Genomic DNA, 24,910 nt, shown 5'->3' on the forward strand with positions numbered 1-24,910 from the left:
TCCAGTGGGAGTAGTTTAATGCTTTAAGCATTAAGTTTGAAATACCCCAACTCCTTGAATTCCTAGGTTCAAAACCCAGCAGCACTAACTCAGTTCTTTTGGGCTTTTCTGCATAGAGACTTAGTGTGCAGCAAGCCAGGATGTAAATCTACAGCGCACTAGCTTCTCATGCACTAACTGGCCATGTGGGTCACTAAAAGTTCAGATTGAAACTGTAGTTTGTCAAAGTGCCCTATGGAACTTTTAGTTCACGGTAGCAGGGTTCACATGGTGACTTAGTGCACAGCAAGTGTGAATGTGCCATTCACTGAGTCTCTGGGTAGTTAAGCTTTTTATCATTTTGTGGTGTATATAAACATAGTTTAGTGCAGTTTACTGTCTGTGGGTCTTTGGGCAAACCTTAAATATACAAGCTATGCCTGATGTATAGAGGCACCAAAGATCTCAGTGACTTTTTTTTTTTTTTCATACCAATGCTTGACAAAAGTTGCTACTTGCCCAGTGTTGTGCAGCATGCAAATTTTGTACTGGGCTGCTGCCCTGCATCCCATACAGGGCTGCATTTTAGAGGCGCTGAGCGTATATAGTCTATGAAGTGCCTTGACCTCTTTCAGAATGAAAACCACTATTATACATGTAAAATACAATATTATTGCATAATTCCCTTTTACAGATCAAGTTTTATTTTCTTGCATGTACATACAGTATTGACTTCACAAAGGTCCGGCAACTGACTATTTTTCTCCATCTCCATTCTGTTTCTTGAATGGAGGGGGTTTATTAAACATTAACTTTGGTCATTACAGAAATGGATTTGAATTGGTATTGGGGCCTCACAGCTTACTGGAAGAGAGACTAGATAATGATGTGCATTTATTTGAATTTGCTTTCCCACATGAATTATTTTTATGACTACCTGGTTTCATGACAGGAATTATCATAAGTATATATTTCAGTATCCATCGGGCAACAGTTCAACCTTGGATCACATTCTACTTTGGAACCATGTGACTAAAGTCATCTGGAATGGACAGGTATTTAGGAATACTCATCTTGCTCTGGAATCTGATCACTGACTCCTAATAGTAGAAATGATGTTCTGTTTTAGTACCTACTGCATCAAAATCCTTCAGTGTTGATAAGCTTCATGTTGAAGCTATCACTAACAGTTATGTGGTAGCGATTTCCAATAAATATTCTCTATTGGATGACTAGTTGTCTACCACAGAGGAAGAGTGGACTTTATTTTGGGAATCTGATACAGAAATCACTGGAGAACAGCTAGAACTAAGGAGTATGAAAAAGCAACATAGGATTACAGATGATACCATCAAATTTTATGGGGAAAAAAGAGAAGTGCAGTGTAGAATGGGTGCAATAAAAGTTGAGGCAAGTTAATGAAGGAAGGAGGAAATGGACAATAGAGGAGAAGAAATGTGTTGAACAAGTAGTTAAGAGGGTTCACCAAAATTACCATAGTCAGTGGTGGAATAGTATGGCACAGCACATTGAGGAAGCCTCTGAAAGACATGACCAGAAATGCATATTTGAGATTTGAATGTCATAATAAGACATCCATTCTCATGACTTCCACCAATTAAGGACAAAAATGGAAAATATTGCCAGGATATTGATGCACATTTTAAATGTTGGTATGAGTATTTTTGAGACTTAATGAACAGATCCCTATCAAGATGTAAACTACAACTTAATCCAAAAATGAACTCAGTAGAAAATATGCCAATGACATTAGAGGAAGTGATACCTGTGGTCAAACAGTTATCAAATGATAACGTACCTGGCCTGGATAACATTTCAATGAAATGCTAAAGAGTGGTTGTCTGGGTTTAGTTCACTGGCTTCATTGAGTTGTCTTAAAAGTTTGGGAAACCAGTCACATTCCAGAAGACTGGAAAAGGGGCTCCATCATGCCTTGAAAAGCAATCATATTGCTCAAATTATTGTGGAATAGCAATGTTATCAGTCCCAGGGAATGCTTTTATGATCATATTACGTTATTTACCATATTTTATGATCAAATATTGTCTCAACTCTATAACAAGAGGCAACCGGTGTGGTTTCCATAAAGGTGATCTACAATCCATTCTGTGTATGCCTTGTCGAATGCTATTGTAAAATGACTAGTGCAAAAAAAAAAAAGAAGTTAACATTCCCTTTATTGACTTTGCAGCTGCTTTTGACTCAGTGCATCAATGAGCACTATGGTTATTGCTATGTCAGGATGGGGTACTTCATGATTTAGTGTGCCTAATGAACACTTTTCCATGGTACACTTAGTTGAGCAAGGGTCAACAGTTATTACGGACTAGTTTTCAGTAGAATCTGGAATAGGCCAGAGATGCATTCTCTCACCTACATCATTTGATATTCTAATAGACTATCTGATGACAAAGCTGAAGAAGGCCAAAATAGGCGGTGTGAAATGTAAAGATTCATTTTTAGAGGCTCTTGAGTATGCAGTTGCCTTATTTGGAGAGACTACTGACCAATTACAGCTAATGCTGGAAAGGCTGTTAAGAATTGTAGAATCAATGGAACTTAAGATCAATGGTAATAAAACGGAAGTTATGCACTCTGCCTATAAAATGTCTCGCCAACACTGCAGGTAGATGATGGTAATGACAACAAATGGGTGAATAGTTTTATCTATCTGAATATTTGGTTGACAGCAGGCGGTTCTATAACTGAAGTCACATGTTGGATTTGTTTTACATCAGTGGTGTTTCAGCATCTTCAAAGCCTGACTTGGGGCAGCAGGATTTCTGTGACAACAAAGATGCAAGTGTTTAATGCAGTGGTATTGATGACAAATGTGATGGGTGTGACTCATCACAGTGGCGCCACCTGCTGGCCATCTTGGAGATTAGCTCCGCATATCGGTATGCCTTTTGATGGTGTCTTGCCCCCGTCATGTCTGCTCTTGGACCCACATCACTCAAAGGACCGCAGCATCCTCTTCATGATACAGCTGTATCATGATCTGTGCTGCCCCTTGCAGGGGCCATGCAGTCAACTGTCTAGCCACTTCCCTCAGTTGCAACTGCAGCCAACTGTCTAGCTACTGGCCTAGTGACAAGTGTGTGTGGGGGGACCCGGTCCCACCCACTATTTTGGGTCCCAGCCCAGGGACTCTGTCGATGCGCAGCCATGTGCTGCATCCCCTCCAAGTCCTCAGTATATTTCCCTGGGCCACTTCTCCCAACCCCCAGCACCTTCTTTGCTCTTACCTCAGGGCCTCAGCTTACTAGTCCTAGTGGCCAGCCAGGAGCTCCCTCTTGCTTCCCTGTTCCTGCCCAGTACTGTTCTGTCCAGGGTGCTAGCTACCATCCACCTCCATGGCACCTACTTCTCCCTCCTTGAGGTCCAGGGAGTAACTGCCCCTGGTCTCCTCTGCAGCTCTTCGTATATGGGCCTGCTGAGCCCGGATTGGCTGCACCTCACAGCCTCTCCTATTGGCCACTTCCTGTGCAGCCACTCTAGGGCTCTATTAACCCCTTACATGCTAGTGTGGGGTGGACACCTCATCACAACAACCCTTTACAGGGAGCAGAAACGTGTCCATTAGAAACAGCTGAGGAGAGAAGACTAAATCGTTTTCAGTGTCAGAAGTTACACAGTATTCGTAACACCTATTAGTTTGATTTTTGTCACAGACAATCCTGGTAAGTTGCAGTCTTGTACCAGCTGAGAACAAGACACCTGTAATGGTGGGGTCATGCCCATCATACAGAAGAAGATACGGTTCTAAAGAAGGCTTATGGAACTTAGGTAAAAGGAAGCAGAACAGGACGTAAACAACAAATGAGGTTGGAAGATGAAATTGAGGGGTTTAAGAAGCCTAACTCTTCCCATACTGACTCTTGATGAAGGAAGAAGACTTGCAAGAGAATATTTGATGTGGAAGTTCATTCTGTGCAACACCATGGCTAGCTACATTATAGCTGTGTAGATCTTCTGCTTATTAAACATTATACATTTTAGATTAACTTGGTTATCTGAAGGATACTCTGTCCATGCATTCTGTACTGCTGCTTCCGCAGAGGACTTTTGTGGAAGAAAAAACCTTAATTAAACTTGTGGAGACAGAAACGGTAATGAGGATCAGATTTGGTCTCTTGTATTTTCTTAGGGCTGTATTCTGCTGATGGTTTGCACATTGTTCCTATTGAAAGACATCTCAGTGCAGAATACAGATTAGTGACAAAACTGGGAATCTGTTTGTTATAAATGTTAGTATTGTTATTTGAATAGTTGTAGGAGAGCCACAAAATTTAAAAGCTTTTTGGTTTATTTTTAAAATGTATATATCTGTAGTTTTTAAGTTTGCACACACATTCTGTTAATTCCTTAGGATCTGTATAGTGTTTTGTATGTATTTTAAAACCTTTTTAGTTCACTGAGTAAATTCAGTGAAATGTAAATAATGGCACACTTTATTCCATTATTCATAATTTAATTAGTGTTTTTTATGTTATTTAGTATTAACATTACCTTGACTTTGAAGGTACAGAGAAATGATGCATTCCTTGAAGAATGTCATGATGGTGGTGGTGGAATCTCTGATTAACAAATTTGAAGAAGATCAGATGCGTAATAAGGAGATGCATAGGAAAACCAAGAAAGAGCAACATAGTGCTTACTATACAGACAACTGCTCTGATAGTGACTCATCATTCAATCAGGTATGATATTACGATCTGGACTTGTATTGTGAAATAGTAAGAAACTTATACTTGTAGTAGAAAGAGAGCCTGAGACATAAGCCTTTGTATCAGACGCCTGGTATGAGGCCGGACCTGCTCACAGAATCTGGCAAGAACAGGGCTAATATTGCAGAAATACATGTTCCTAAGAAGTGCTAGTCACAGAGTACTCACGCAAACACATCCCGATATCAAGTGGTACCAGTACGAGAATATCCAAATATCAAGAATGGTACAAAAACATTCCCCAAGGATAACAGGAACACACTGACCCTTCCTAAAATATAAGGTCAGGCTGACAGAACGTAATATAAATGTTTTAATCAAACCAGCATGTCAGGGGACAGTAACTAACTGTGTCAGAGGGGCAGTACTAGCTTGTTTGTATTGGGGTATGAAGATATATCTCAGAGGGAGTATCTTTGTCTAGCCAAGGGAGGAACGGAAAGTCTTGCCGTTCACTGAGTTGGTCCATTGTTACAGGTGTACATGTATTACTGGTCTGGTAGAGTCTGTGGGATACTAGTGCCTCATTGACAATAAACCTGGCTGGGTTCCTTCATCCCTTAACGGATCTTGTGGTCATTGGGAGGTTCACTCGAAGTCTGCTGTGCCAGCTGTCTGCGCAGGGCAGGGGCAGCACACAAAGGGATCACACGCACACAAAGGGATCACACGCACACAGCCAAACATCTATTAACATGTAACCACACTTGTGATCTTGATTAATTTGATGTTTATGGTTCTCCGTCAGAGTAGTGAATAGTGATGAGATGGCAATTTCACTGTAAACCCCAGTTTTCAATTGATTACACCTTTTTTCAAAAAGTTCCCTGTTTGTTTGAGTATCCTCACATGTGGTCTCAACCTTGAAGTGATTTTTTTAAAGATGATGTCTAAAGAATCTTTTCAGTTAAGTAGTAGCAGAATTGAATCGTTTTTAAAAAATGAAAGCCTAGATTCTGCAGCCAGATTCTTCTGCAAAGGGTCAATTCTTTTGCAGTTCTGTTGCCTTAGAGTCGTGGAAAACATGGTTCCTTGCATTTACAATGTCTGTGAGCATGCAAGTGCGTGGGCATATATAATCTGCAAAATATGTGCAAATAATGTGAGAAAAAGGTGAAGTATACATAAAAACAATATTCAGTTTAACTTTTTGTATTTTTACTGGAAGAATAGTATAATACTGTATATGTATTTATTTTCCAACATGCAATACTATGCTATATTATTAACTGCATGCCACATTACCTAGAATTGTATAATAGTTCTATAATACAGAGGCAGAATGGAGAAGACAGAATCTTATTACTGGACCTTTAAGTTTGCGTTTTCTGAACTTTGGCCATTTAAAATCTCAACTTTAATGTTGCATTAAGATAAACGCTAACATTCTAATTGTTCAAAAATAAATTTTATATCCATAAAGTCTGATGATTTTAGTCATTAGTGGTGCATTTTAATAGGATTTACTTAGTGAACATTTTACATTGTGTGTTACAGAGTTATACATTCATGAATCAAGAACAATTACAGCTACTTGTGGAAAGGCTTGACCCTGCTCAACCTAAGGAGGTAAGTCAAAAGAATGTCTAAAATGTCACTCATATAAATGAAAACTTATGGTATATTTGAGAATATGGTAGATAAACATGGGTGAAATCCTGGCTCCACTGAAATGAATGGCAAAACTGTAGATATTTCAGTGGGTCCATGATTTCATCTTATGGACTTCAGCTTTATAGTTACAATAATACAAATAATAACAACAATAGTTACGGTTGCAATCATCATTCCATTTCAGGGGTTGGCAGCCTTTGGCACGTGGCCCATCAGGGTAATCTGCTGGTGGGCTGCGAGACATTTTTTTTTTTTTTACGTTAACCATCAGCAGGCATGGCTCCCTGCAGCTCCCAGTGGCTGCGGTTTGCTGTTCCCGGCCAATGGGAGCTGTGGGAAGCAGCGGTCAGCACGTCACTGAAAGGTGTCTGGCAGTAAATTGCTTCATATATTTTGTTGTTTATTTTTTGCAGTGCTATTACTTCAGGTTGTGGCATTTGAGTAATAAAGTGAAGCAATTTAATGATGTAGTATAAATCTTGTATTTGATAACAAAATATATAGTTGCTATGGAAGAGCAAAATACTAATAGGAATCAATATAATCCTTAGATTAATTTAATTATGTATTTTAAAAAGTGTATGCTTTTGTGTTGTACTCACTGTTTTGTCCAAATTATCTTAACAATCTACTAGCAGAAGAGATTTTTTTAAATTTTTTTTTAATTCTTGCTTTTTGTGTCCTATCTCTATGGACTGTTTCCCCACAAAAATCACATTTTTAAGTATTTCATTGTAATGGTGCTGTTGACAGCATTGTTTTGTTTATATTTCTTCATTATTTCAGGTGCGCCAGGAAGCAATGCAGACATTGTGTTCTGCGCCTCCCTCTGATGTACTAAACTGTGAGAGTTGGTCTAATTTGCGTAAACATCTGACAACGTCTCTCTCGGATCCTGATTCCACATTCAGTGTAAGCAAATGGTTTATATGTAGCAATCAGATGTTTATCCATTCTAAACAGTTCACAGGAATAAACATGTACATTTGTGACATGGTAGTCCAGTGGTCTGGCAAGAGGTAACTAATTTGTATATTTATCAGTTAAATTGTTCTTGAGGTAAAACAACTTACCACGTTTGTCCAGCACTTGATTTAAAGGTGACTGGATTTTGTAATAACTGGACTTGTTCCCTGTATTGATTTTTTTTTATGATGTATGAAGATGCCTAAATATTGTTTTTGGTTTTTATAGATTTTTTTTCTAATTATTTTCCCCTTAGAAATATCTGTTTTTTCCTGGTTTTGCTAGAGGTCTCAAAGGATGTGTATTGTGTGTTCTCATACTTTAATTGAAAGGGTGTGGGTGTTTGTATTGAATCTTGAACAAAGATTTCCTTTCTCCAATATTATTTCATTAGTCACTGAAGTTAAAGTAAAATGTAACACTTTTTAATTACTATATCTATCTAGTGTACTGCACACTGCTTTATTCAGTAATTTCACTCCAGTATAGCCTGGAGGAGTTCCACAACTCTTAGAAGTGCTATTAGTGAGAGAAATTTTCAAAGGCATAAATTTGAGCAACATGCCCATTATCCATTGTCTTTTAGTGGGAATTTGGTGCCTAATTTCTTTAGATCCTTGTGAAAATGTCAGCCTATGTTAGTTTTAGGCAGTCAAATGAATGTCTGTGAAAACTAATCTACATGTTATAATATCAGTCAGTTGGAGAATGTACCATGCTTTCCATTCCAGTAGAATGTGGTACAAGCTGGGTCCAATTCTGATTCTCTGAACCTGAAGATCATTGTTTAAGAGGCCATGACTTGAACTAGCGTGCGAAGAGATAAAGGATCTTAAAAAGTGAGACAAATTGGCAGAGATTACTGGAATTCACATCAGACCCAACAAATTACTCAGCATAGAGTTTACATATGTTTGTTGAAGCCTCACAGGTATATAGTGCAGTATTTGCATTCAGTTGCCATTTTTCAGACAAGCTTTACACAGCCAGTTAAATTCACATTTAAATCAGTGGGTATATGACTTATCCAAATTTTGCTTTGTGTAGACTGATCTTGACTGGGCTAATTTTAAAATGAATATAGTAAAGAATTTTTTTTCTATTGAGAAGAGAACTTCATTATTTCTGTATTATAGTGCTGACTGTTGTACTGTATATTAAATTTGCACTTTAAAAGTTAAGTGTATGGAATGTTATTTAAGTTGTATCTTTTGCTTTGTTCTCTGCAACAGCATAAAAAATAAAATGTATTTATAATTTTGTTAAAAAGATTGCCTAACTACTATATAAAATGTGATGGTAATCTCTCACAGTAAAGCAGTGTATTTTCTCATTGTCACAAAAGATATGATACATCATGAAGATACAGTGTTGCATATGCACTGTTCAGAAAAAAAAATGATGCTTTCTTTATTACTTTTGGCATGATCTCTGGGGCACATCTCCTGTGGAAAAAGCAATGCAAATTAAGTGATGTGGTTTTTTTTTTCCAGTGTGGAAGTGCCCTTCATATCTGCCAAAACTAAAATTGTGAAAGCTGCGCCAAGTGCTGCCATTTATCTCTCTCCTTGTTCCTAAGAAGTGCTTTCATTGGTTTAAAAGCTGTGGATAATCTTCATATAATTAGTGTTACTGTGTAAGTTACTTGCATTTTGTATGAAATTAAAACAATTAAAATATACTAATATAGGCCCTGATCCTGTACCTGCATAGATCAGTGCAGTTCCATGCGGGAGCAGCAAATTGCAAGATCAGGGCACTGTTCCTTTTATATTGTAGGTTCTTGAGACCACAGACCTGTTTTGTATCCTGGTAATGCACCAGGTGCATCTTTAGTGCTATTTAAGTAGTATGTAATATTGAGCATAACACAAAATACATTTTAATTGCACCATATTATGCACCATGCTAATAAGGTTATTTGAGCATAGGTTACTAATTTTATTTCTTTTTCCTCTTAGGACAAAATTTTGAGATTCTATGCAAAGATCTTTTCATCTTCTCCACTAAATATGACAAGGGAAGTCTATACAAGCCTAGGTATCTGCATTTAATCATGTTTTAAGAGTTTTTCATGTTTCATATGCTTTTCTGAAATCATTTTTTAAAAAATCACAACCTAATGAAGTCTATATTACTAGTAATTCTGTTTTTCTCCCCCTCTTTTCAGCGAAACACTTAGAATTATACTTTCTTTCTGGAGAAAATTGTGTTCCTACTATTTCAGATGGTATAGACATAACTAACCCAGAAATAATTCGTTTACTTAAAAAGGTATAAGTTAGCTTTCTATCCCTTTTATTTTTTAATTATTAAAATATTATTAATTTTAAAAAAATGATAACCTTTATGTTCACAGGTGCGTCTTCTAAATGAGTACCAAAGAGAGGTTCCCTCTTTCTGGATTCGTCATCCAGAAAAGTATGTCACCTTTTTTCTAAGATAAATATTTTTTACATTACTGTTTAAAGGCATAGAATTTTATCAGAAGATTAGTAATGTGTATCGAAATGTCTGGATTGTGGGGGTGATGGAGAGGGACTGAGAGCTGGTTAAGCATGGGACAAGGGAATGGCCAGTGGATCTGTTATGGCATGGATCTATTGGATCACAAAACTACTTAGAGGCTCACTGTGGATAGTGGTCTACTACTCCTTCCCTTCATTACTATTTTATTCTATTTTATTTTATTGGATTCTTTACAAATCAAGAGGCAAGGCCCCTATGCTGAGAATTTTGTAACCTAAACAAAGAACACACGAGGAACTGGGGCTGGAGGGTGACAAAGGAAGTGGTGGAACTACTAGTGATATTCAGTGTGTGTCTTATTGTTCCTTGTTTTCTTTCTCTTGTGCACATACAAAGGGTCTATATAAGGAAAGCACTTTTTGGATGGGAATGAGGAAAAAGGAGTTAAAGGGCCGTGTTGAAGAAATTAGTTTAAAGGAGTGATGCTATCCGCAGGTTATAGTAATGGGTGAAGTCCAGCTGTGTAGACACTTGAGGGAATGAATTCACTCTACAGTCTCTGTGTGATTTCAGTAACCCTTTTAGTCTGGCCTTGCTTGACAGATTTCATAGTGATCTGCATTTTCAACTGTTTCACTGCATAGTTATGGATTGATTCAGGAATCAGTTGGTGAAATTCTATGGCCCATGTTACGGAGAGGGTCAGACTTGATTATCATTGTGGTTCCTTTTGGCTTTAATATTTGTGAATCTCTGAATAAACATGTAGGATGATTACTGCATGTACAAAACATTTTTGTGCTCCCCTATGCCTTTTTTTTTGGTATCATATTCTTTTCCTCTTTAATTTAGTATACTACTCAATTTCTTCCAATTAATTAATCACAGTCTTAGAGAAAGTCCCTTTCCATTTCCCATCTGCCAGTTCAGGGCTATTACTTCATTATCTCACTCAACTGCTATCAGCTATGCAGGTGTCTTAGTGTAAATATATTTTTCAATGTATACTCTTTCCATTCCCGCCATCCTTATTTTCTAATCATAAAGAATCATTTGACAAATAACCCTAGCTTTCTTCTCTCCATCGCTAGTTCAGCTTCTGGTTTTTAGTCTTCTGTGCCTTTCAGCCTTTTCTCCTACTGTCTTTCAGCCTTCAGGGCCCCTACTTTTGGGGACGCAGGCAAAGACTTTTCCCTGCTAGTTCCACTGCAGCTTGGCATCAGCTGCATGATATCAGTTCTCCATCAGTGCACTCAAAATAATCTACCTCCTCTCCAGAGTCTCTGGAAACCTTATCCTGTCCTTGCATCTTCTAGCATATGCCAACAGATGTCAGGATCTCCAATACTCAGTATGACTGTATGATGCAGGAAGTGTTGGTGATTGAGTATGTAGCACTCTTAATTCCAAGTCATTGATGGTCCAGTGCCACAGCATATCAGAGGTGCTTTGCTTTTGGAAGTGTTTTCTTTCAGGATTCTGGCCAAATCCAAGTCTGAGTAATTACATTCTACCTACTTAAATTCCCCTGCAGTTTCAATTGAAGGATAGTATCAGAGAGGTAGCTGTGTTAGTCTGGTTCTGTAAAAGCAGCAAAGAATCCTGTGGCACCTTATAGACTAACAGACGTTTTGCAGCATGAGCTTTCGTGGGTGAATGCCCAGTGGGCAAAACATCTGTTAGTCTATAAGGTGCCACAGGATTCTTTGCTGCTTTTAATTGAAGGATAGTATATTTTTTTCCTAACAATTTGGGTAGTAGTTTTTATGCATGGTTAAACATTTGTCTTGGAGGAGACTGCATTTCAATGGTGGGTAAACAATTAATAATAATAATTACTAGCTAACTTTTTTATATAATGTTTTATATATTGTTGGGAAGATGCTATATAAAAACATGCATGTTGTTATCCATTTTATTCACTGTAACACAGCAAGGCTGAAAAAGAACTTTAAAAGATCAAATTAAATGTAATTCAGTTTCCATTTACAGTGTGTATATATATAATATTTCTCAGTTCAAAAAGTTTTCCAGTATTATAAGCAAGATTATTTTTGAATGGTACCAATATAAAATTTAATTCGATTTAACACTTGACCAATTTTTTTTTTCTAATAATCTCTTAAGGTATATGGAAGAAATAGTTGAGAGTACCTTATTGCTGTTGTCAGTAAAACGTGAGCAAAGACACCTTGTCTGTCCAAAACTTTTGGATCCAGTCTACTTCTTGGCTCTGCTTGATATCAAAGCCGTGTGGTTTAAAAAATGGATGGTAAGGAAAAATAGAAGGACCTGCTGATGAATTTTATGTATTTCAGAATGTTTAACTCATAAAGATTGGAAACAGTGATTCCAGGTTGTAACAAATTCTATAGACCAGTGTTTCCCAAACTTGGGACGCTGCTTGTGTAGGGAAAGCCCCTGGCGGACCGGGCAGGTTTGTTTACCTGCCTCATCCGCAGGTCCGGCCGATCGCAGCTCCCACTGGCCGTGGTTTGCTGCTCCAGGCTAATGGGCGCTGCTGGAAGCGGCAGCCAGCACATCCCTCGGCCCGCGCTGCTTCCAGCAGCTCCCATTGGCCTGGAGCAGCGAACCACGGCTAGTGGGAGCCGCGATCAGCCAGACTTGCGAACGCGGCAGGTAAACAAACCAACCTGGCCCGCCCCTAGCTTTCCCTACACAAGCAGCGTCCCAAGTTTGGGAAACACTGCTATAGATTATAACATATGGTATATATACCTGCTAAAGGGTTTTGGGGGCAGAAAGTAATTGGTGCAGAAGTAGTTTAAAATGTGTCTTTTGTGACAGTTTTTAAGTAAAGGTGATTATATTGTAATGAAGGGTTAAAATTTAAACATCATAAAACAATGAGAAACATATATAAAAAGTTGTGTGTGGCAATAGTCCTGGGCCATGTTAAAGAGAAGGGTACAGGTGGAAGGATAGAGAATAGCTTCATTGGAAAGGTGTGGTTTTGGTTCCTTTTGAGGTTAGAATTAGCTATCTTCCAAGGGAGCAAAAAAGGATCAATTTGCATTCTGCCCCTCACAACTGTACCATTCAGGATTTGCATAGCTCCATATGAAGCCATATCCTGTCATCTAAGAATAGTTACTGGTTTTCTAGTTTGGTACATGTGTAACTGCACATTGTGTTTGTTTTCAGTCTGGCCTATCTCTAGAACTACTGTAGTTTTATTGTAATCCTCTCTTTTTTATGGCAACTCTAATCTAATGGCAATAGAAAAACATACCTGTATGCAATAGTGATTAACATGAGTTAGAACTGAATTCTGTGCAGTAATTATTGGAATAGAATTGGAGAGTTTTGATTTTTGTGTTGCAAAGTAAAAATTAAATCAAATGATAGATGTTCACATTATTTCCATTTTACAATTTTAGCACGCAAATTATAGCAGAACAGTGGTACTAAGGCTCCTTGAAAAGAAATATAAATCTCTGGTAAGTCTATATTTGTGGTTGCCATATTCTGCTTGGAATTTATTTCCATTTTGTTCCTTGTGGTTTGAGCAGTTATTTGTTCCTGTCCTCCATTGCGGCTGGTCTTTCTTCCTTTGGTGGACCATGTGATAGTTTTTTAAATTGGCCAAGTCTTTGGTTTAAAAAAATTGTTTTAGAATCTGATAGTCTTTTATCAGTGATAAATGCAATATGGGGCATGCGTGCAGATTTGAATAAGGGGAAACTGGAAAGTTTGATATCAGCTATTTAATAAATGACACTGTTGTTTAATACTATTTATACATGTTGTATTATAGATTTGTTGCATAAGACATACATATAGATGATGATAAACATGTGGAAAATTGTCATAAAAACAAACGTCTTGAGTTTGGTTTTAAACTGTTTAATGAAAAAAGACCCCTCCTGTTAATGCAATATTAAGATTATGAAATCAAGCATCATCAATTAAAAATCGTAAGGCTAAGGCAGAACATATCAAATATGTAAAGCACCAATGCTGCAACTTGTTCCATGTGAGCAGACCCCTGTGTGACAGTTATGGGGCCTGGGAAGTGTAAGGAGTTCAAACGACTATATTGAAATGTGTCAGCAGACATGGACTTTTAGCACAATGTGTTAAGTGGGTTTCCTGGGGAATCCTTGGAGAGTGAATAATGCAAATTCCACACCCCGGGCCATACAAAAGCCAAAAAAGATGGCTACTGACTAGTTACCTTGGCCCAAGCTTTATAAGAAACAGCTGAACTGTCCACTGGGGTCTGGTTCCTGGTCTAAAAACTGACATGAACTTGTAATCAAGGGGGCAAACCCAGCTGTGGGGTTTGAAAGACTGACATCTGCCAGAACCCTGTGTTTGAATTAGGGGTGACCACTGGTAAACATTTAGCATTCATGTAGGTTCTTTTTTGGTTTTATATGTTTTCTCTGTAATGTTTTTGCTTGAAGAATAAATGCAATTTGCTTTGTGAAGGCCGGTTGGTAGTTGGTGTATACTGTTACAGCCCCTGGAGAAAGAGTTAACTGCAGGTGCTGCATCCTGGTCAGATCTACTGGGAAATTACAGCGAGTTGCAAAGGGACTGCAAATCTAAACCCCCAGTCTCAAGGGAGAGAGATGCAGGTCTCCACCCTAAAAGAGATGACAGCTGGGAAGCCTAAAACCTTGAGTGGGTGCCCTTGAGGAAGACCAGGAGGAGAGTCAAAGGTGCAGTTGACTCTGAAACTGTGACCCCCTGCACTTGCATGAAGCTTTGCTGATTTCAGTGGGGCTCCATGCAGTGGAGGTCCACCTGTATGGAATGTGTTGCAGGATCGGGGCTGTAATTTAAAAAATAGGTTAATACAAATGAAGAAATTTGATGCAATATATATATATATATATATATATATATATAATTGCTAAAATTATAATATATTAAATAAAATACAGACAAAACATAAAAATACCTTTTATATCAGGTGCATCTAGGTTTATTAGTTGTGTACCAACATCATGCTCGGCTCTCTTAAAACATAAAGGAAAATGTGGTCCATGCCCCAAAGAGTTCAGAATATAAAGTGTACACACAATACAGTTAAACATACACGATCCATAAGTATAAGTTAGGCCCACTACCAAGTTGTGCATTTTATTTTACTTTTTTTCAATGTATATGCAATACGTGGTTCAATAGTAAAAGAGACATGTTGGCACCCCGGTGGTGAGGGGGCGGGGCTGTGAGCTCCACGCCGAGTGGAGGGAGCTGAGCTCAGCCTGGAGCTCACAGCCCCGCCCCCTCACCACGCGGCTCTGAGCGGGGCGGGGCTCAGGGGCCCCACCGGAGGCACGCTGCCGCGCTGTCTGAGGACGCCACTTGGCGTGCTAAGGCTCCAGGAGAGGGGCGGAGGCGGGAGCCTCAGCTGTTCTCTTGGGGGCCCCTGCGGAGCAAATTGCCCCACTTGCCCCTCCCCCTCTGGGTGGCCCTGGCAAATATAACTTCATGCCTACTCTTGCATTATTTAGTAATTTAAAAAACATGTTTCTGGGGAGGTGTACATCTGTAGTTTTGATTGCAGCACCTGTTGAGTAGAGTGCTGCGTGTTGAAAACCCTTTTTTTTTAAACATAAAAAAATATTTGGTTTCATACACACGCTCCCCTTTTGCAGAGACCATCAGTGCTAGCAATATTGTTCAGGACTTATACATTTGACTAATATAGATGGATCCTCTGACCAAACATTTCAAATTTGGATCGCAAAACTTAGGCTTCTAAGTCCATATTTAAGCACCTAAATAAAAGTAGTCGATATTCAGAATTGCTGGCCACCAACTAATCCCATCAAAATCAATGAGAGATGCAAGTGCTCTCTACCTTTTGAAAATCAGGCCACTTATTTAAATGATTAAACATCAATTTAGAAGCCTAATGTTAGGCACATATGTTTGAAAATGTTGACCACAATCTTTCAGATCATCTTAATCAAATATCTAGCCTGTAGCAGCATACACATTTAAGCCAGTGCTGAATTTGATCAGTCATATTCAGTGATATAGATACCATTGTATGGTACATTGGGAGGGAGAAGAAAAAGAAGAAATAGTTTGAGGCTTTGAAGACCAGATTAGGGGTCCTTTTGAAGCAGGAGAAAAACATCTATATATGTAGTGGGCAAAGTGACTTTAAAGCATGGCTATTAAATGTGAAAAGAGTCCATGAGTGAAATTATTTTAAAAAGGTGATTAAAATGTGAGATAAGTTAAAGAAAGCAGTTGGCTTTTTGGTCATATGTAGCTTATTCTCCTGACATCTTTACGATGCTACCCTACAACATGTTTTAATTTAGTTAAGCGGTGGGAGGGGAGGCATTGTCTGGCTTGCAGAAAGAAGGGGTATATCACTTTAAGTGTGGGGAAGAGAGGCACAGACCCTGTTGCAAAAGCACTAGGAGTCAGTTGACTCATCCCCCAGGGACTGGAAGAGCTGGGGAGTTGATAAAGGCAAGCTCACCAAGAGAAGCCCCTTTTTACCAGACCAGGTGGAACAGCAATGAGTTGGCTGGAAAAAGGGGGGCTGGTGGAAGCCCCCAGGTAGATATTGAAATGAACATGGAGTTACCTGCCCTATATTATTTTATCTGCTGGGTTATCTCAGACATCTAATAATAAAGTTGGGGGCTGATTAAACCATAGCCAGTGTCGTCTTCTTCCAGTACAATGTTGTGATTTTAGATTGGCCTGCTGAACTTCTTGACAGCCTGAAATAATTCCCACCACACAGTTTCCATATCAATGTTCTTGTATAACACTAAATAGTGTACTACTTTTAGCTTTCATAAATATCTATACAGTACCCTTTTCGCAGAATAATCCTTTTGATACCTGTAGATCAGAGGTTTCTATTGATAAACATTATGGACTTTTCAGTGGCACTTGTATTGCTTTGGAAAATTTTCCCTCCTTTTGGTAAATGGCTGATGTGCAATCATATGAAAATTCAGGCCCTGTTGTTAAGAGGCAATCCTTGGATCTAAAGGAGAATTAATTTATTGTGAGGTGTTAGAAGTTTTATTGTATTGTGCTTATTTCAGATTAATGCATCTGTTCAACAGTGTGTTTACTACTTTGAATCATGTGAATCAGCAGTTGATGCAACTTCCAGAGTTAATGTTTTGCCCCAGCAGTACAGCAGTAAGTAATTATTTTATCATACATTGTACACGGGGCTGTCCAGAGGATTCAGGGGGCCTGGGGCAAAGCAATTTCGGGGACCCTTTCCATAAAAAAAAGTTGCAATATTATAGAATATTATATTTTCGTGGGGGCCCCTGCGTGGCCCGGGGCATGGGGCAAATTGCCCCACTTGCCCCCTCCCCCGGGCGGCCCTGTTTGTACAATTATATATGTGTATATATATATGTATAAAACCTAGATTTTTATACCATGCTTATTACTGTGATATCTGAGCTCCACATGGCAAAAGAAGAATATACCCTCATGCTTTCACCTCACAAAAACCTCTTTATATATAATCTTTTGGAATAGCTCTTTGTCTTTTTCACTTGAAATGGAAAAAAAAGTATATTTCAGTGATATTTGCTTATTTATGCTGTCTGGAAAATTTCCTTTACAGATATAGTACTACACATTTATTGGTGGTTCAAACAGGAATACATAATAGACAGGTATGATACTGAAAATTATAACAGAATTGTGAGAAATGTTTGTTTTTTTTTTTAAGGCAATAACCAGAAGACTTTCTACTCAGGAAAAGAATTACAGTATATCTATTTTGTTCATTCACTGTGCCTTTTAGGAAGATTGTTGATATATAAACAAGGCAGAAACCTGTTTCCTGTACAGCTGGAAAATAAAAAAGGTATGGGCAAGTGGAGGAAAAAGGAAGGTGTTTAATGACAATGTGTTTGTAGTTCAGCTGTGTTTCAAATGTGATATTGTAGATGTTAGTTAGATTGTTCCTATTATTATTATTGTTCCTATTATTCAGCACTGGGAGTCTTTGTTACACATAGTGGGGCCCAATTTCTTCATCCTTGATAATAAGTAAATTTGTATTGTTGTCTGAGTAGTGAAAGTAGTAATAGAGCAGTTAATGTACTAAGAATGGTTAAATTATGACGACATTGAGATAATAAGTTAAATCCACAGTCTTGTTGCAAATTTATGGAAAATTCCCTTTACAATTAACTTCAACTTGTAATAGTCTTGATGGAGTTTGTCCAACTATTCATAAATATCATACATGTATTCAATACCTTTAAATTATAGGTCACCTCCTACTTCAACAGAAGATGTGGTAAAAGTTCAGTTGATTTAAATGGGAGAGGATCAAGCCATATAAGATGATCTGGAAGTATTTACAGTGGTTAACTAAGTGGCTACAGTCCAAAATTACTGTAGTGTGTCATCTGTAGATAAAGCCATTAATCACAATAAAACAAGAAGTTGCTTACCTATGTTTAGAAAGTTCATTTTGTTATGAGGTTAATATAGTGCTTTATTTTATAGACTCCTTTTTTTCCTTTGTGATTTTTGTAGATTTCATATCCCTAACTGACCTGTTGGTACTATTTATTCGATTTATTTATTGCTCTCCCACTTGCCCAGCGACAACTCTGACAGTGCACACAGGTAATATTGACCCTTTTAATTAATTTCTTAATTGTATCACTTTGTGAATAAAGGAAGAATTCAATACCTTTTGTATCTGGTTACTTTTAATTTGGACATTTTAAATAACAGCTTTGCAAACTTCTTTTTGTTTTCTTTCTTTTTATATTATTTATATTAAAAATGTAAACTAATACTTCTTGTGTTTGTCAGGCAATTATTCTCCAGCAATCCTTGTTACAGAGGTGCTGCAAATTCTGTGTGACCGAACTGAATGTGCTACTGAATGTTTATATACTAATACAGTGATAGATGCACTTCTTCATCCCATTCATAATTTACTGAATGGAAAAGAGGTTTGTAGTGTTCCCCTAAATAAACTTTAAATGTTTGTTTAAATCTTACTATATCAAAGAGATGTGTGTGAAAAATCAGTACTTTTGTTAAAGTGTATTCTGTGGTATTGGAAATCAGTACAACTTGATAGTGTGGATGTTGTTATCCATTATAAAGGTGCTTGATTGGTATAGTTTATTTTCGTTACAGTATCACCTTTAATGTACGGATAGTCCATTCTCCATGCTGATTCAGCCCATGGACTCTTTCCTGGCAAAAACAACGAGGAGTCCTTGTGGCACCTTACAGACTAACACATTTATTTGAGTATAAGCTTTGGTGGGCTAGAACCCACTTCATCAGATGCATGGAGTGGAAAATACAGGAGCAGGCTACCACTCTGAAATCTTTCCTGGCAGTATCATTAAAGGTGATAATTATGATGAGGATGTGTACGTGCTTCAGTTTGAACAGAGGCCATTTACTAATTTTGTTTATGCCAGTGAAACTCAGATCTCAGTGGTTCAGGAGCCAAATTATCATAGAATCATAGAATTCAAGATCAGAAGGGACCATTATGATCATTTAGTCTGACCTCCTGCAAGATGCAGGCCACATAAGCCGATCCACCCACTCCTGGACTAATTCTCTCCCTTGACTCTGCTGTTGAATGCTCCAAGTCGTGATTTAAAGACTTCAAGTAGCAGATAATCCACCAGCAAGCGACCCCTGCCCCATGCTTCGGAGGAAGGCGAAAAACCTCCAGGGCCACTGCCAATCTACCCTGGAGGAAAATTCCTTCCCGACCCCAAATATGGCGATCAGTTGAACCCCGAGCATGCGGGCAAGACTCTCCAGCCAGACCCTCTGGAAAAGGCTAACAATATCCCAACATTGACCCTTTGTACTAATTACCAGTGTGGCACGTTATTGACCTATTGACTAAACCCGTTATCCTATCATACCATCCCCTCCATAAACTTATCCAGCTTAATCTTAAAGTCATGGAGGTCCTTCGCCCCCACTGTTTCCCTCGGTAGGCTGTTTCAGAATTGCACTCCCCTGATGGTTAGAAACCTTCGTCTAATTTCAAGCCTAAATTTCCTAACTGACAATTTATATCCGTTTGTCCTCGTGTCCACATTAGCACTGAGCTGAAATAATTCCTCTCCTTCCCTGGTATTTATCCCTCTGATATATTTAAAGAGTGCAATCATATCTCCCCTTATCCTTCTTTTGGTTAAGGAAAACAAACCGAGCTCCTCAAGTCTCCTTTCATACGACAGGCCTTCCATTCCTCGGATCATTCTAGTGGCCCTTCTTTGTACGTTTCAGTTTGAATTCATCCTTCTTAAACATGGGAGACCAAAACTGCACACAATACTCCAAATGAGGTCTCACCAACGCCTTATATAACGGGACTAGCACCTCCTTATCTCTACTAGAAATACCTCGCCTAATGCATCCCAAGACCGCATTAGCTTTTTTAACGGCCACATCACATTGCCTACTCATAGTCATCCTATGATCAACCAGGACTCCTAGGTCCTTCTCCTCCTCCATTACTTCCAACTGGTGCGTCCCCAGCTTATAACTAAAATTCTTGTTAGTCATCCCTAAATGCATAACCTTACACTTCTCATTATTGAATTTCATCCTGTTACTAATACTCCAGTTTACAAGGTCATCCAAATCTCCCTGGAGGATATCCCGATCCTTTTCCGAATTGGCAATACCTCCCAACTTGGTGTCATCCGCAAACTTCATCAGCCCACTCCTACTTTTGGTTCCGAGGTCAGCGATAAATAGATTAAATAAAATCGGACCCAGAACCGAACCTTGAGGAACTCCACTGGTAACCCCCCTCCAACCCGACAGATCACCCTTCAGTACGACCCTCTGCAGTCTCCCCTTTAACCAGCTCCTTATCCACCTCTGGATTTTCATTTCGATCCCCATCTTTTCCAATGTAACCAGTAATTCCTCATGCGGTACCGTATCAAACGCCTTACTGAAATCAAGATATATTAGATCCACCGCATTTCCCTTGTCTAAAAAATCTGTTACTTTCTCAAAGAAGGAGATCAGGTTGGTTTGACACGATGTACCTTTCGTAAAACCATGCTGTAATTTGTCCCAGTTGCCATCGGCCTCAAGGTCCGTAACCACTCTCTCCTTTATAATTTTTTCAATGACTTTGCATACTACAGATGTTAAACTAACAGGCCTGTAGTTACCTGGGTCACTTTTTTTCCCCTTCTTGAATATAGGAACTATATTAGCTAATCTCCAGTCGAACGGTACAACCCCCGAGTTTAGAGATTTATTAAAAATCATCGCTAACGGGCTTGCAATTTCACTCGCCAAATCCCTTAATATTCTAGGATGAAGATTATCTGGGCCCCCTGATTTACTTCCGTTAAGCTGTTCAAGTTTGGCTTCTACCTCAGATACCGTAATGTCTACCCCCATATCTTCATTCCCATCAGTCCCTCTACCACTATTCCTTAGCCCTTTATTAGCCTCATTAAAGACCGAGGCAAAATATTCGTTTAGATATTGTGCCATGCCAAGATTATCCCTAATCTCCACTCCGTTTAAAGTTTTAAGTGGTCCCACTTTTTCCTTCTTGGTTTTCTTCCTATTTATATGGCTAAAAAACCTTTTGCTATTGGTTTTAATCCCCTTCGCTAGGTCCATTTCCACCTGGCTCTTTGCCTTTCTCACTGCTTCCCTACACCCTCTGACCTCAATAAGGTAGGTTTCTTTGCTGATCCCTCCCATTTTCCAGTCCTTGTACGCTTTCTGTTTTTTCTTAATCACCCCTCTGCTTGCTCATCCAGCTCGGTCTAAAACTGCTACCTACGAACTGTTTTCCCTTTCTCGGGATACAGGCCTCTGACAGCTCCTGCAACTTCAACCTGAAGTAACCCCAGGCGTCTTCTGCCTTTAGATCCCTAAATATGTTAGTCCAGTCCACTTCCCTAACTAGTCGCCTTAATTTAGTAAAGTTAGCCCTTTTGAAATCGTAAACCTTAGAATCAGATGCAATTTTGTTTATCCTTCCATTTATTTTGAACTGAATTAGCTCATGATCACTCGAGCCAAGGTTGTCCCCTACAACTATTTCCTCAACAAGGTCCTCGTTACTCACCAAAATCAGATCTAAAATGGCATCCCCCCTCGTCGGTTCAGCAACTACTTGATGAAGGAATTCATCAGCTATCACGTCTAGGAAAAGCTGAGCCCTATTATTATTACTAGCATTTGTTTCCCAATCTATATCCGATTAGCTATCAACATTACCCAAAAGAGCCACAGTAGTGTGAATTCATTGTTTCATTTACTATAGCAATACACACATGCACACTCTCATAGCAAATAAGTTAATAACGTAATTAATTGACCAATCAGGATGCTTTTACTATGTTAGTAATAATTTAAATTGGTTAATAATTAAATCACATATTGTTTTAATATCATGTGTTGCAAAGAGCCGCAGAAGACACATTAAAGAGCCCCTTGTGGCTCGCAAGCATCAGGGCTGGTCTACACTAGCACTATAAATCAATCTAAGTTAAACTAGGTCAGTTATGTAAGTTACGTAACTGAAGTTGACATAATTTGGATCAACTTACAGTGGTATCTCCGCCGTGCTATGTTGACAAGAGATGCTTTCCCGTCGACATAGCTTCCGCCTCTTGGGGAGGTGGAGTACAGACGTCGATGGGAGAACGCTCTCCCATTGACTTAGTGTGTCTTCACCAGACCTGCTAAATCGACTCCGCTGCATCAATCGCAGCACTGCCAATTTAGCCAATGGTGTAGACATGGCTTCAGTTTGAGTATCACGGGTTTAGGCCATTGAACATCCATCATAAGGTTGACCATCGGTCACTACAGACCTGAGCCAGACTTGTACAAGCATATTTTACAGAAACATATTACAAATGTAAAAAGAAACTTTATAAGCCATTTACCTAAAAAACTAATGTATTTTTTTTAACAAAACAGATGTATATAAATTGCCCTGAAACCTCTTTAATACATATAGCTGATATTTTGGCAAGGATTGCTGCTGTAGAAGATGGCCTTTCTCTTCTCCTTTATGGAGGAAACATGAACACTGCCAAAAAGGATAGGTAAGAGAGTACTTAAAAAAATTATGTTACTCCCCTACATATGGGCTTGAAGTCATGTATTGTCCCCCTGTTATATATAAAGTACATACATTTTGTTTTTGCTTTAAATAACAAAGTCTAATTACCAGATACATTAAGGGAGTGTATCAGTGGAATGAACTCTGACAGGACACTGTAGTGTGAATGGCAAGGTGAAGGGGGGGAGGGATAGCTCAGTGGTTTGAGCACTGGCCTGCTAAACCCAGGGTTGTGAGTTCAATCCTTGAGGGGGCCACTTAAGGATCTGGGGCAAAAAATTGGTCCTGCTAGTAAAGGCAGGGGGCTAGACTCAATGACCTTTCAAGGTCCCTTCCAGTTCTAGGAGATTGGTATATCTCCAATTATTACCTTTATTTTGTTAAGGGGGAAGGGATAGCTCAGTGGTTTGAGCATTGGCCTGCTAAACCTAAGGTTGTGAGTTCAATCCTTGAAAAGGCCACTTAGGGATCTGGGGCAAAAATTGGTCCTGCTAGTGAAGGCAGGGGGCTGGACTTGATGACCTTTCTAGGTCCCTTCCAGTTCTAGGAGATTGGTATATCTCCAATTATTACCTTTATTACCTAAGGGGCACTTTTATAGAAAGCAAAGAAGCAGCAGATTTTGACTGTTTAAAATTTTCCTTTGTAACATGAGGGCTTTGTCCTTTCAATAGATTTTTTAAAAAAGTAATTGGAGAATTCTTGGGTCAATTTAATGCTCGTGAAAGTGAGGAGTAAATAGTGTTGGAACAGAGTCAGCTCTGGGAAAGTCGATCACATGCCCCCTGCACCCATCTGTCTGTCTGTGCCAGCTTTAGATTTTTGCATTTTTCTCTCACCTAAAATCCGCTATCTGCCTAGCATAATAAAAACAAAAACAAAAAAAACAGCTGATTGATAAAAATGTAGTTTACATTTACTGTTCCTTGTGAAAAGGATGTTTTCTGACTGGTTGAATTGTTATCCATCAACAATAAGATTACCTAAACTTAATGTAGTATATATTGATTGGAGATTGACATAAAGTGTAAGCTTTCTTCTCAATGCAGTGCATACTACCTCCACAGCATTCCCTTTCTGGAGGTCTTGGTATCTGAACTTAGATCCAGTGTATTGCATTGCCACGTAGGCTATCAGCCTCTGTTATCTTTGACATATTGATCTATAAAACAAAATTATTTTGCAAAATGAATTAATTTATTTTGTAGGGAGAAAGGAAGTATTATAGAGATTTGATCAGCAGTTTTACATAGATTATTATTTCCCTATTACGGGCTGTGTGTGCTCCATCCCTGTAATGGGCGGTAGGACTTCAACCCAGCTACTGGGCAGACAAGTGGAAACTAGCCTTTAAAGACTGAGCTGCAAGTTCTGGAGAGAAGAGCTGACAGCAATGGCTTGTTAGGCTGTTTGGAGATGGAACTAATAAATATGCTTCCTAAGTGAGGGAAGTCATAAAAAGGTAGCAATTTTTTAGGGTGGGGTGGAGAGAAAGGTAGAGTAAGAGTAAAGTGTTACTGACTAGGGAGAGGAGGTCATTATCTTCTAACCTGGGAGACTTCTGAACCCAGCCCCCAGCTAAGGAACAGGAATAACTGTTTACCTGGATTGTACTGGTGAGGATTATAGTGATGCTGTGGCAGGATGGTGAGACCCCATTCAGTGTGGGGTAAGTTCACCCCATCCTTCGAGCTGCACTCTGTTTCTAGGAAGTGGGACCTAAAGGCTCAAGTCATTAGTGTTGCCCTGGGCCGCAGGGCTGTAAGGCCCAATGGCCAGAGTCTATATAATTGCCCTGATCTGCAGGGTGGTAGAGTCTCATGATCCATGCCAATGGGGAAGCCCTTCTCTGCAGTGAGGCCTAGCAGCCAGAGTCAGTAGAGATACCCTGGGTTTGCAGGGCATCAAGGCACCCTACTGGCCAGAGTCCATACCTCAGTTTGCAGGGCAGTGTGGTCTAGAGGTCAGATTCAATAGAGCGCCTCTCTGGGGCGGGGCTGTATTGCCTAACAGCCGAAGTCAATAGAGTTGACCCCTGGAGTAG

The 24,910-nt window shown here is 39.1% G+C and overlaps 1 protein-coding gene across 5 annotated transcripts in view; it reads left to right on the plus strand.

Annotated features, from left to right (window-relative positions):
- The window catches only part of TBC1D32 (TBC1 domain family member 32), a 156,821-nt gene that overhangs the window by 13,487 nt on the left and 118,424 nt on the right, over positions 1–24,910 (plus strand). For all 5 annotated transcript variants that reach the window (XM_039528780.1, XM_039528779.1, XM_039528782.1 and 2 more), the window contains 13 exons: positions 4,526–4,703; positions 6,228–6,299; positions 7,131–7,256; positions 9,272–9,350; positions 9,481–9,584; positions 9,670–9,731; positions 11,907–12,051; positions 13,181–13,240; positions 16,832–16,931; positions 17,482–17,619; positions 18,300–18,392; positions 18,585–18,727; positions 22,722–22,849. In XM_039528780.1, the coding sequence (XP_039384714.1) occupies positions 4,526–4,703; positions 6,228–6,299; positions 7,131–7,256; positions 9,272–9,350; positions 9,481–9,584; positions 9,670–9,731; positions 11,907–12,051; positions 13,181–13,240; positions 16,832–16,931; positions 17,482–17,619; positions 18,300–18,392; positions 18,585–18,727; positions 22,722–22,849 (1,428 nt within the window). The remainder of the gene's footprint in view (positions 1–4,525; positions 4,704–6,227; positions 6,300–7,130; positions 7,257–9,271; positions 9,351–9,480; positions 9,585–9,669; positions 9,732–11,906; positions 12,052–13,180; positions 13,241–16,831; positions 16,932–17,481; positions 17,620–18,299; positions 18,393–18,584; positions 18,728–22,721; positions 22,850–24,910) is intronic.

Source organism: Mauremys reevesii, linkage group 3, assembly GCF_016161935.1.
Source record: "Mauremys reevesii isolate NIE-2019 linkage group 3, ASM1616193v1, whole genome shotgun sequence".
Lineage (NCBI taxonomy): Eukaryota > Metazoa > Chordata > Testudines > Geoemydidae > Mauremys > Mauremys reevesii.